At 42.9% G+C, this 13,480-nt stretch overlaps 1 protein-coding gene across 2 annotated transcripts in view; it reads left to right on the plus strand.

The window, feature by feature from the left end:
• The first annotated feature begins 4,131 nt into the window (after positions 1-4,131).
• Positions 4,132-13,480, plus strand: part of KDM5A (lysine demethylase 5A) — a 461,230-nt gene continuing 451,881 nt past the window's right edge. For both annotated transcript variants that reach the window (XM_030214276.1, XM_030214277.1), the window contains exons 1-2: positions 4,132-4,942; positions 13,309-13,386. In XM_030214276.1, the coding sequence (XP_030070136.1) occupies positions 4,796-4,942; positions 13,309-13,386 (225 nt within the window). In that variant the 5' untranslated portion in view covers positions 4,132-4,795. The remainder of the gene's footprint in view (positions 4,943-13,308; positions 13,387-13,480) is intronic.

Below are 13,480 nucleotides of genomic sequence, written 5' to 3' on the forward strand. Positions count from 1 at the left end.
CCCTAAAAACATCTTCCGTATCAGGACAGCTATTCCATCTCCAAGCAAAATCCCTAACATAGCACATCCAACTTAACTCCATATCTAGCCACATAATCCAGTGTCTGTACCTGTAATGAGACTGTAAACTGCTTAGGTCTAGACGGTATATAAGTACTTAAATAAATAAATCCCACCTTTCTCACCACTCATTACAGGTCACGTCTAGTGCACACCAGCTGACCCCACTCAAAATCCCCAAGGACAACCATACAAACAACACCCCCTCTGACTGCAAAGCAAAAAAAAATAAAAAGACTGGAGAACAAACAAACAAACAAAAAAAAGATGAAAATCCCTATTCCAGCAGTCAACACTCATTTTTACTCAATCATACCAGCAGACTTTCTCGTCAACAAAAATGCACTTACAGCATGCTATTGAGAACAAAAGCCCACTAATTCTAATGTTGTTCCAACATGATTTATTTTCTAGAGATCATCTACCTTTGGTTTATAGTATAGTTTGTCCCTCTCCAAGTCCCACTGCTCCATCCAGGAATCAGTCCATGATCCATCTCAACACTGCTCTTCATATTCCTTCAACATCACTGCTCCAACCATGCCTCCATCTTCTCTACAACACTCCTAACTCTAACGTAACATAAACTCTCCATTTAGAAAAAGGAGAAGCAAGTCCACAAATTCCTTTTTCTTAACCCCTTGGGAGGCCTTTCCTTACTCCCCTTTATACAGTCCCAGTGAGTTCTCAGTTTACACAGCAAGTTATTCCTTTGTCCTCCTGAGATCTGGGGTTGAGTAGTTGTCTCTTTAGTGGGGCTTAATGGGGGGAGGGGTTCTTCCTTGCTCCCTCTTTTTGCTTTCTCAGTAGTCAGTGTGCACAGTTCACTTTTCAACATTCAAATGAGATGCAAATCCCTCTCGTCTCCCACCAGTTCATAGTTCTTATCTGGATATTTTCATTTCACTTCCAGAATTCAGGGAATCGTACTAATTATGTCTTAGATGGGTCAGTCCTTAATTTGCCACCTCCCAAGTAGCCATCCCTGACAGACTACAACAGGTCATCAATGGACTCTCCCTAACTGTACTAGGGGTGAAAAGGAAACCTTCAAACCCAGGTTTTCAACTTATGGCTTTGTGTTTGTAGTGTTTTTCTTTGGGGCATTCTGTCTATTTTCCCTTGTGAAAGAATATATACCCTGCCACGCATAATCAATAATTAGCTTTTGCACATGGACAAGATCTATTTTTTTAATTTTTGTTACATTTGTACCCCGCTCTTTCCCACTCATGGCAGGCTCAATGCGTCTTACATATTGTATACAGGTACTTATTTGTACCTGGGGCAATTGAGGGTTAAGTGATTTGCCCAGAGTCACAAGGGCTGCCTGTGCCTGAAGTGGGAATTGAACTCAGTTCCTCAGTTCCCCAGGACTAAAGTCCACCACCCTAACCACTAGGCCACTCCCACTCCCTCTATCTGATGGTTGTTGGCAATATCCTCCATTTTGCTTATTTAGGCTATAGAATAACAGAGGAATGGAGATTCGCGATAAAAGGAAAAAAATTAGCCCATTTACTACAGGTGTGCAGGCAAAACTTTTTACCGCCTCATAGGAATGATAAAATGCTTTGCTCCTGTGGTAAAAAAAAGCTAGAGTTACCGTTCCCGTGAGTCTGGCATCTCTGTGCCTGCCTCCCTTCCTCCAGCAGTAGCTCTACCTTATGCAGCAGCCGGCTGAGCTGACAGCAATCCCTACAGGCCTGCTCCTGGACCTTCTCGCTGCCGGGTCCTTCCTTCTGATGCAACTTCCTGTTTAGCGAAAACAGGAAGTTGAATCAGAAGGCACGATCCAGCAGAGAGAAGGCCACAGAGAAAGGCCTGTGGAGATCACTGTCAGCTCAGCTGGCTGCTGCATAAGACAGCCACCATGGTGGGAAGGGGGGAGGAAGACAAAAGTGCTGGACCCACAGGAGGGGGAGCACTGGAAGTATGGGAGTGGAGTTGCTGGATCTGCAGAGAGAGAGTGAGAGGGGGCACTGGAAATGTGGGAGGGGGCCTGCTGGACCTGCAGGGGGAGGGGAATGCTAGAAATGTAGGAGGGGGGGGGCTGCTGAATTCACAGAGATGGAGGAGGCACTGGAAATGAGGGAAGGGGCCTGCTGGATCCGAGGGGGGGATAGAGAGGTGAAGAAGGCACTGCACCATTGGAGGAAGGGCGGGCTCGCTGGAGGGGAGAGGGAGCTGGCTGGAACCATGGAGGGAAGGGCGAGAGAGGTGCTGGGCTCATGGCGGGGGCTGGAACAGGGAGAGAGGCGCTGGACCTACGGGGTAGCTGAGTGGGCAGGGAGAGAGGTACTGCACCTGTGGGAAGGGGTCTGCTGGAGGGAAAGGACAGAGGTGCTGGACCCTTGGCTGGCTGCTGGAAGGAGGGGAGAGAGGTGCTGGACCTGCAAGGGGGGGAAGGGACACAGAGGAGCAATGTCAGACATGGGAGGGGATATATGGACACAGAGGGAAGATGCTAGACATGGGGGATGGGGACAGAGCTTGCAGGGACAGAGTTCACGGGGATAGGGCAGGGATGGGGACAGAGCTTGCGGGGATGGGGCGGGGACGGGAACAGAGCTCGTGGAGATGGGGCGGCAATGGGGACAAACTTTTCCCCCATGTCATTCTCTATTTGGGATTCTTGCTCCACAACTCAACTGTTAAAATCTGTCACCGACTGTGTAAGCCCAGTGTTGTCCTTTATTGGGCTTCATTTATCATCCAAGGTACTCATTTGTCCCAATACTCTGTCTGCCAACGTCTTTGGAACTGCCAGGAGTCACAGGCTGCAGCTTGCCTTTGCAGCCAAATCAAGGCTCGTCTGCAGAGAACTTTGTCCATAACCCCCCCCCCCCCACTAGAATCTTTCACAATTAAGGGTAAAAAGGTTTTGATGACAATTTTTAGGGCTGATATTGTGGGGATCAGCTGGGAGCTGAGGGAAAACACTATTCCTCAGCTCATTGCATCACGTAACCTCCCTCAGGAAATCAGCTGTAGATCTTTCATGATTCTTCTAATTTTTTTCAACTCTGGATTGTATGCCACTACAAGGGGGACTCTGTAGTGATCTTTTCCTTGTACTGCAGTAGGTTTTCCCTCGGTGTCTTAAGGGAAGAGGCAATCTTCTTTGAGATTATTTTGGGACTGTATCATTTTTGTTTGAAGGATTCAGTTGGGATTTTGAGGTGTGTATCTCTGACTCTTGGGTCAGAGCACATACAGTGGTATGGTGTGCCTTGGCTGTTTATAATGGACTTTATTGTATATGAAGGGTGGAAGCTGGAGTTGTAGATATACTGCATCTGTCAGTTGGTTTGCTGTATACAGATATTTGTAGGTGGCCATTGTTGATAGAAATTGTGGTGTCTAGAAAGTTTTTTTTTTCTGTGGAATATGGTAATCAATTTTGAATTTGATTGAAGGATGGTATGCATTGAAAGAACTGTAAAATTGTTTGAGAGTCTTTTCTTCCTCATTCCAAATCATAAAAATTTAATCAATATACCAGTAATATTTTAGGAGTTTAGTCTGTCTGCTATGTATTAAAAAATGTCTTTTCTAGTTCTATATTCCTTTAAAGTACCTTCATATATAAAGAACTGTGGGCACTTATCAATTCAGGTGAGATTTAAACATAAAGGAGACAATTCTGTAAGTGGGTGGCTCCACTTAGGTGCCCCAATGCTGCATGGTGACATCTATAACAGTATCTGGGTGCCCAGTAACTGTGATTGTGTAAATGTGGCGTGCATAACTTACAGTATTCTGTAAGTTATGTGGGTAAGTGGCAGACACACCTATGTCCTGCCTATGCACCACTCATTTGTATGTCCTTGCAATTACACACATGCACCATTACAGAATAGCATTTAGGCACCCAGCTGGCACTTTCGCACGTGAGTGCTAGTATTCTGAATATTTACATATGCAAAGAGTGTAAATGCAGATGCCCAGTTACAGAGGTGAATGAATGATAGAAAAGGGTGATGGCCTCACAAGGAGGCAAGACACTGAACTGACCCACACGTAACCGGCTCCATTTTGACACCGACCCGGTGTTACACTGGAAGACAACCATCCAGTTTAGTCCCGGCCGTACTCTGTTCCTCCATCTGTTGATAACAGGGCCCAATGTTGCGGCCACACCCCCCACCTCAGTACTACAGCGGCCGGGGGAGGAGTCAAACTCAGCCAGCAACGTCGAGGCAGCGGAAGGATTTTGCATTAGTGTTGTGTACTTCCGGTAAGAACTTGGAGGTAGAGGCTGCAGACTGAAGTAAGGTGGACAAACCCTAAATAGTTTCGGCTGCGAAAAAGCCGACAACAACAACAGCACCGCGATCACCAAGGCCACGTTCAGGAACCCAAGTGTCAGGACAGCTCGAAGCCAGAACTGGGAATAATTAGCGACCGTTTCTTTTTCCCTTTAGAGCTGGCTGGGACCTTCGGAGCCGCTTGGAAACTTCCAGCTCGCGGTAGTCGGGACCTGCTCGAGGGGAGGAGCAGATCTGCGTCTGACCGAAGGTGGAGAGGATGCTCCTAGGGTGGAAGGACGCGGAGAAGAGGCGTGGCGGGTCCTGGTGGTAGAGGACGCTTGTCTCTTCCCCCTTCTCCCCTCCCCTTTCCCCCCTCTCCCCGGTTGGATGTCTGGTCAGGTGGTGCGGGGGCTAGCGCGGGGCTGACAGCCGCTCCTGGCATCGTTTCTTCTGAGGGCTCCCCTCTTCCTATATCTCCCAATATGTCCGCTTACATGGAGTTCGTCCCTCCTCCCGAGTGTCCGGTCTTTGAGCCCACCTGGGAGGAATTCTCTGATCCGCTGGGCTTCATCGGGCGAATACGCCCCATCGCCGAGAAAACGGGAATCTGCAAGATCCGGCCCCCCAAGGTACAGTGTTGTGGGTGGGGGGGACTGGCATTACAGGAAGAAGGGGGGGGGGGTTGCGAGAGTGATAAAGGGATGGCAGTTGCAGGGGGAGATCACGGACTGCAGAAAGGTCGAAGAGGATAGATTTGGATCGGGAAGAGATTGAGGAAGGTAGGAGGTGAAAAGAGATGAGAATTTCTGGACTGAAAGAGGGACGATACAGTATGTATGGCTGGACTCGGGAGAAAGTAGGGGAGTGAAAGAGCAGTACAAAGGGCCTAGCATGGTACTTGGGTGGGGTTAAAAGAGATGGAGAACGGTAGGGCTGGCAGTAGGAGGTGAAAAATGTGTGTGCCCCAGAAGTATAAGCACCCTATCGTTTTTATTTAGATCTGACTTAAGGCAGCGGTGCCATCTAGTTTTGAAAACATGAATTTGTTAGCTCTTATGCTGACTTTCTTTTTTGGCTTTAGATCCTTTTTTTGTTGTTTTAATATTTAAAGGGATTATTTTATTGATATTGTTAAATTATGGTTACTTGTGTTTTTACAAATCTCTGATGTCAGCCCCAATTTCTAAAACGAATTGGCATAGTAGCATTCTACCATTGGCAGATGGAAAGGTGATTCAGACTCTAAATTCTAACAGCTTCTTGAGGGTAAAGTAGAAATCAGATCTAAAGAAGGGGATTTTAAATAGTGCTGCTTCTACCAGTTAAGACCTTTTTTTTTTTTTTTTTTTTGCTAGTAATGCTTTAAGAGCAGCTGTTCTCTTCGTTTGTGGAATTATAGTCCTAATTAGGAAACCAAATGAAAAAGATACTGACCGTAATTCCTGAGAGAGGAGCGCGTTTGCTGCCAGCTTGTGTCAGTGCGGTGACAGTTTGCTAGCTGCAGGCTCAGTTGTATTGGATGAATAGAGGCCTGCTTATAAATAAGTAGCTGCATGTGAGGCGCTGTTGGGGCAGGTTTGTGTGCTGAATAATTAGGCTTAGTTTAGGGTCTGGCTAAACTTCTTTCCAGATGCTGCAGAGACTTTTTCAGGTAAACAGCTTTGTTGAAATTGTGTACCAGTGTAGACTTTGAAAGACATGTAATTAAAATCTTTTAGAAGTTAGTCTACCTAGGTTTTCTTGTTGCTTTCAACCCTTGTCTAGCAGATTGTGTTTTTGCTATAAAGGCAAGGAACTGAACTATTCATTGTCTTGTGGGATGTGACTGACTTTATTTTGGCTGTGCCAGGATTGTACCTCTGTGGCCTGCACGGGCCCACAGTGACTACCTCTCTGGGCTCCCCTTCCCCCTCCAGAGAAGGATAGTTGGCCGTTATTAGGCAAGGATTCTTTACTCCTGAGTGTATCATGTTTAGTTTTTCAGTTTGAATAGTTAATTTATTTGCTTGTTTTTCTCAGAGCCATCAGAACCAGAGTATATGTTGTGGCAGATAAAGACACAATGGTGGGTTTTTTTTGGGTAGTGTAGCTTAGTTTTTTTTTTTTTTTTCTCCACCAAGAACATTTTTAGAGGGATAACCACCAGGAGGATTTAGTTTATTTTCTAAAATGAGATATATGTGCTTATACGTTTCTTCACCTAATGACGTTTTAGCTTGATTCAGAGGTGAATTTTCTGGTATCTGTGCATATGTATGTAGCCTACATAAGTATTGCTGTACTGGAAAAGACCAAAGGTCCAACAAGCCCAGCATCCTGTTTCCAATAGTGGCCAATCCAGGTCATAAATACCTGGCAAGATCCCAAAAAAGTACAAAACATTTTATATTGCTTATCCCAGAAATAATGGATTTTAATACAAAATTGAAGTTCCAGTGACGATTAACGTGGTCATTACAAAATGAAGAAAAAGCCCTCAGAAACCGTGGGTAAAATACCCAGGGTTTAGTGTGCGGTTATATAAACTTTTATGACACGCACCACGATTCGATCATTGGGCTAAAAAAACTTCATTCTATAGTGAGCTTGCAATTTTATAGCTTTTTTTTACTATATTGTTATTATTTTTTATTTTCTTATGCATTCTTGTTCTTTCCCACGTTGGAATAATCAATTCAAGTATCCAATCACTAAAAAGTGGTAATAAGGCATGGAATGTTACACTACTTAGCTTTGGAATCGGGCACTCTTAATTGTCCGTTCGCGCTGCTTTGATTTAGAATCAGGCACTCTTCATTATCAGTTCTACGGGAACCCGTTTTCGCCTAGAAACGTGGCTTCTTCAGGAACGGAGTGCTTTAGAAGTATTTAGGGAAGCACAAACATAATTCAAAAATGGCGCCTCGTGGTGCGTGTCATAAAAGTTTATATAACCGCACACTAAACCCTGGGTATTTTACCCACGGTTTCTGAGGGCGTTTTCTTCATTTTCTAACGAGCACGTTAATCGTCACTGGAACTTCAATTTTGTATTAGGTTACCTTTCTGCTCCAGTGTTACTGCCACGTTCTATTGTTTGGTCTTATAAAAATAATGGATTTTCCCAAGTCCATTTAATAATGGTCTATGGACTTTTCCTTTAGGAAGCTGCCCAAACCTTTACCACCTTTTTACCACATTCTCTGGCAATGAATTCCTGAGTTTAATTACATGTTAAGTGAAGAAACATTTTCTCCGATTCATTTTAAATTTACTACATTGTAGCTTAATCGCATGCCCCCTAGTCCTAGTATTTTTGGAAAGCGTAAATAGACGCTTCACATCTACCCGTTCAACGCCACTCATTTTATATACCTCTATCATATCTCCCCTCAGACGCCTTTTCTCCATGCTGAAGAACCCTAGCCGCTTTAGCCTTTCCTCATAGGGAAATCGTCCCATCCCCTTTATCATTTTCGTTGCCCTTCTCTGCACCTTTTTTAATTCCACTTTATCTTTTTTGAGATGTGGCGACCAGAAATGAACACAATATTCAAGGTGCAGTCGCACCATGGAGCGATACAAAGGCATTATAACATCCTTATTTTTGTTTTCCGTTCCTTTCCTAATAATACCTAACATTCTATTTGCTTTCTTAGCCGCAGCTGCACACTGAGCAGAAGGTTTCAATGTATCAACGATGACACCTAGATCCCTTTCTTGGTCTGTGACTTCTAATGTGGAACCTTGCATGACGTAGCTATAATTCGGGTTCCTCTTTTCCACATGCATCACTTTGCACTTGCTTACATTAAACATCACCTGCCATTTAGACTCCCAGTCTCTTAAGGTCCTCTTGTAATTTTTCACAATCCTCACGAGATTTAACGACTCTGAATAACTTTGTGTCATCAGCAAATTTAATTACCTCACTAGTTACTCCCATCTCTAGGTCATTTATAAATATGTTAAAAAGCAGCGGTCCCAGCACAGACCCGTGGAGAACCCCACTAACTAACCTTCTCCATTGAGAATACTGACCATTTAACCCTACTCTCTGTTTTCTAAAATTTAACCAGTTTTTAATCCACAATAGAACACTATCTCCTATCCCATGACTCTCCAATTTCCTCTGGAGTCTTTCATGAGGTACTTTGTCAAATGTCTTCTGAAAATCTAGATACACAATATCAACCGGCTCACCTTTATCCACATGTTTGTTCACCCCTTCAAAGAAATGTAGTAGATTGGTGAGGCAAGATTTCCCTTCACTAAATCCATGTTGACTTTGTCTCATTAATCCATGCTTTTGAATATGCTCTGTAATTTTGTTCTTTGGCCCTGATTACTAAGCACCGTTATAGGAACATTAACATTTTTAACACGTGTTAACCATACACGTGCCTACAATATCCTTATAGGCGCCTGCATGGTTAGTGCGCTTAAGTGTAGGTGTGCTAAAAACACTAATGCACTTTAGTTTGGTTGAAAACTTTGCTGATAATAAACCTACACAAAAATATGGGGAAGGGTAACCTACGTGCAGTGGTGTAGCCAGAACTAATATTTTTGGTGGGGACCTGAGGTTAACATGAGTGGGCACAAGGCAGTGCAAAGTGAAACTGCCTCCAGTTCGTTGACTGTCCTATTGATTGGTTGGGCCTGGTTCCAAAGTGGCCACATGGAGCGGCGATTACAACCCTAACCATTTTACTGGGTAGACAAAATAGCCATCTCGGTTTTTTATCCGACATCATCTCCTATGTTACAATTTATAAGATTTGTTGAAAATAGAACTGTGAATCCTTGTGTTATTTTGTTAAGTATTAAAGCCTTTCATTTTTTTTTTGTAGCTGTATGCAAATTTTAGTTTTCATTGGTTTGTATATAAATTTTAGGGCACCAGCTCTTTGGTGTGTCTGTCACAGTTCAGCAGCTTCATCAAAAATAAAATTATGGTGTATTCCAAAGATCACTCTATTGTTTTTTTATTCAGAAAATGTTTTTAAATATTTTGTTGTTGACAGCTTTGGTATTTGAGTAATCCATCACAATTATTATGTTTAAAAAATCCCTTTGTGAGGAATTGATATCTAATAGATAAAGTTGATCTCAAACGGGATCATTGCTATAACTTTTATCTTTAGAAGGTGAATGGCTATAAGAGTCCAGGCCTTACACATGGTTGTGATGCTTATTTTAGGATTGAAGGGGGGGGGGGGTTCTGTTTTTATAATTTGTTTTGTGTGGGGTTTCTTAGATTGGGTAGGAGGTAGAAACTTATTAAAAAAATGAATGAATGGATCAACTGGCTGTGTTTTTAAACACCTTTGTTTTTTCTCACCGATGTTTGTGCAGTTTCATTGTTTATTCAATAAAGACATTTTCATATAAAAATTAAAAAAAAAAAGTGATTCTAATTTTTGCATAGTCTGATCCTCTTAATTTTAAGGGGAAAACATTAGAAAGGTTGAGACACATTGATAAACTGTGTTTAGGGAATTGCTCATTTCTAGCCATCTTTCTCCTCTGTCACAGACGTATACAGATGAGTTGGAAAGAATTCCATGAGTTGTATTCCACGTTTTTCCTACTGAATGGGTTGGTTTTGATCAACTCTCCGCCAGTGTTAACCAGCTTTCTTTTTTACATCTCCACCCAACGTTTTTCAGATCTTCCCACCGTACCAAAACTACAGTTACTGCTCTTATCGGTAAACTTCATTCATCCTTGGATGCAGGTGATATTATTCTTCAGGTTTCTCTGGATCTTTCTTCTGCATTTGATCTTGTGGATCATGCTCTCCTCCTTTCACTTCTTGCATCTTTAGGGCTTTCTGCTGTACTTTCTTGGTTTCCCTCCTTTCTTACAGCTCATTCATTTTTTGTTTTCTACTCTTTAATTTTCATCTGAGGATACACACTTCATTTTGGGGTTCCTCAGGGTTTAGTTCTCTCTCCCTTTATATAAATAATTCTCACCTTGAACATTCTGAAGCTCACTCTGTGGCAGGGACACACTGAAGCCCTGCAGTGTTGGTAGGCTAGGCTGTCAGCACCACTCACCTCATGCACCACTCACTCACTCTGTCAGAGACCCACCCACAGCCACACCCCTTCCGGACATAATTTGCAACCTCAGCGTTCTAAATGAAGCTGCAACTTCCGTTCTTGCATGGTGGTGTAGATCGAAATTTGGATTTTTCACACAGGACTGTCTGCCCTGCCCTCACGTCACAACGTCGTGACGTGGAGGGCGGAGCTATGACAATCAGCGCATCGCATCGCACAGCAGCCCCGTCCTCGCGTCTACACGTCATGACGTTGAGGGCAGGTCATGGAAAAAACTAACGTACTGCACTCTGCAATGCCTGCCCCACGCCGTCCCTCCAGCCTGCCACCCACGGAATGACGACAGAGAGACACAGACGAAGCGACGCTCCTTCCAGGCTCTGGCCGGGCCCCCCCCCCCCCCCCCCCCCACAGCAACATCAACCCCCTCGCCACCCTTCCCTCGCTGTCCGGCTGCTGCTGCTGCAAAAAACAGACACAACCTAAAGGTGAGGGAGGGAGGCGAGCAGGCAGGCAGGCAGCCTGAACGTCTGAAGAAGGGAGGGAGAGAGGGAGCAAAGCAACCAAACAACCAGCCAGCCTGAATGTGGGTGGAACGGAGGGAGGGAGGCAGCTTGATTATCGTAGTGCCAGGAATTAAAACCTTGCTAGCGCCCTTTTCATTAGTCTCTGAAATGGGCCTTTCTTACTGGTTTTTAATATCTTTTAAAGTCCTTAGCTACTCTGATCCAGTACTTCAACATAACATTTTTCATTTATGCCAATGATATTATAATTTTTCCACTTCCCCTTTTCAACCCAATCTGAATCGTCTTCAGTGTTGCTTAGGCGTCCTATCCCAGTGGCTAACCAATCACAGACTTGTTCTCAATATTTGTAAAACGGTCACGTGTTGGATCACTGGCCCTTTTTCTTTAGACCTTCTTTAGTCCCTTTTCTTTTTTAATCTGTTTCCACGGTAGACTCGTTCTGCTATCTTGGTGTTATTCTGGATTCTAAATTAGCATTTAATGACCAAATATCTGGTGTCCTTCGATGTGGCTTTGTTTTTCTCTTTCCCTCTGTGCAGTCTCCACAAATTTTTAAGTTTCCCGGCATTACATATTCGAGTTCATATATTTCTCATTTCTCACCTAGATTATTGTAATGCTGTTTATACTGGGTTAACCATCAGTTACATTGTCTACAAGCCCTTCAGAATGCTGCTACTTGGTTTCTTTGTAAAGCACAAAAATCTGATGTAGTATCTTCATTATTAATTTACATTGGCTTTCGGTGAAATTCCACACTTAGTTTAAAATTCTCTATATTACTCGCAAACCCCTTCATTCAGGTTTTCCTCCATATCTTGCCTCGGTGGTTATTCTCTATAACCCTACTCTTTCCGTTCGCTCTCTTGACTCCCATAGTCTTATTCTTCTCCAAAACAGGCCCAGCGTGAATTACAAGACATGCAGCTTTTTTCATAGCGCCAAAATTGTGGAATGACCTACCTTCCATCTCTCAGATCAGAGCTTTCCTTCTCTCTTTTTAAGGCATCTCTGAAAACTCTTTTTCAGTCTCACCTTTGGCATGTATCTACAGGAGTCTTAGCAGCTGATATTGGATGACACTGGCAGGCTTTGTTGGGCTCTGGCCTTGTTTTTATTGTTTGACTTCTTGGATGATTGATTCTTTCCTGTTTTAAATGCAGTTTTCTTCCATGTTATTGTTTCTACCTTGTAAACCGCTTTGATCTACGCATAGCAAAAGTGATATATGAAGTTTTATAATAAACGTAAACATATTTGTTTTTAACTGGAAAATTGTTCTTGTTTTACTATTTTTGATTTGCCAGGGTTATCTTTTTTTTTTGTTTTGTTTTGTTTTCTTTTGGGGAAGTTACCAGACCCAGATGTCAGTGTTTAAATATCTGATGAATGCAAGTGGATTACCAAACATTAAAATCAAATACATGTAACCAACAATTTCATTTTCTTGAATGGTTTTAATCATAGTTCCTAAGACAGAATATTTATTTTTGGAACATAAGGACTAATTTAGAGAGGGTGTTTTTCTTACCTTTTTATCTAGATGTCATGTGTTCAGTAACTTAGTTTAATCTAGTCACCTTTGGAAAGCACAGCCCCATGTTATAATGCTGAAGGGCCAGCTTGTGTGAGTTTTGGTATTATAATACCAGTGGTGGGATGTTTCCTGCAACACAACATTCTTTTTAACTGACTGAAGGAGTTGACAGCTATAATTTAAAAATCCATGCCAGCTGTAGCAGTTGATTGCTAATCTGGGTTTAACAATTATAGCGCTTGGATGCATTACTTGAATAAACACACAATGTCCTCTGGTGTTGCCCCCCCCCCCCCCACGTCTATCATATCAGTATTGTAATTCTACCCCTAACCCACACAGTCCTCTCCGTCACACCGCACTACCTTTCCCTCCCCTCTACTTTAGAAACTGCGCTGCCTAGATGGCTGTCTGGTAGGCAGGATAGAAAGTGCTAATAAAATTTGAAACTCGAAATAGCAGGGCCTTAACAGTTGCTCCACTCAATAGATTGGTTATCAAATACTACAATGTGTCTTTATTGGATATTTAATTTGCGGCTGCCTGAAGTGTTGTTTCCAAAAGAAAAGTGCCATTTGGCACAATTGGGGTCCTTTACTATGGTGCGATAGCGTTTTTAGCTTGGTGTAAATATCAGCTGGCACTAAACGCCGAGACGCCCATAGGAATATGATGGCACCTTAGTAAAAGACCCCCAACATATGCTACAACAAGGACTTTGATACACATTTTTGAAAAATGGAAACTTGGTGCCTTTTTAAAAACTTTATGATAGGTTATTATCTGAAACCAACGTGAGGGTTGTGTTGGCTTTGAAAGATGGAACTGTGAATAAAATATTGGATATCATTCTTGACTATTTCTTTCATGCTTTCCAGGACTGGCAACCTCCATTTGCTTGTGAAGTCAAAAGTTTTCAGTTTACCCCTCGAGTCCAGCGCTTAAATGAACTGGAGGTGAGTGGATAATGATTTGATTGCATCATTCAGTTTGCAAGGAAAATGGGGCAGTTTTTAAAAATTGGTATGTCATTAAATGCACAGAAATTTA

Source organism: Microcaecilia unicolor, chromosome 9, assembly GCF_901765095.1.
Source record: "Microcaecilia unicolor chromosome 9, aMicUni1.1, whole genome shotgun sequence".
Lineage (NCBI taxonomy): Eukaryota > Metazoa > Chordata > Amphibia > Gymnophiona > Siphonopidae > Microcaecilia > Microcaecilia unicolor.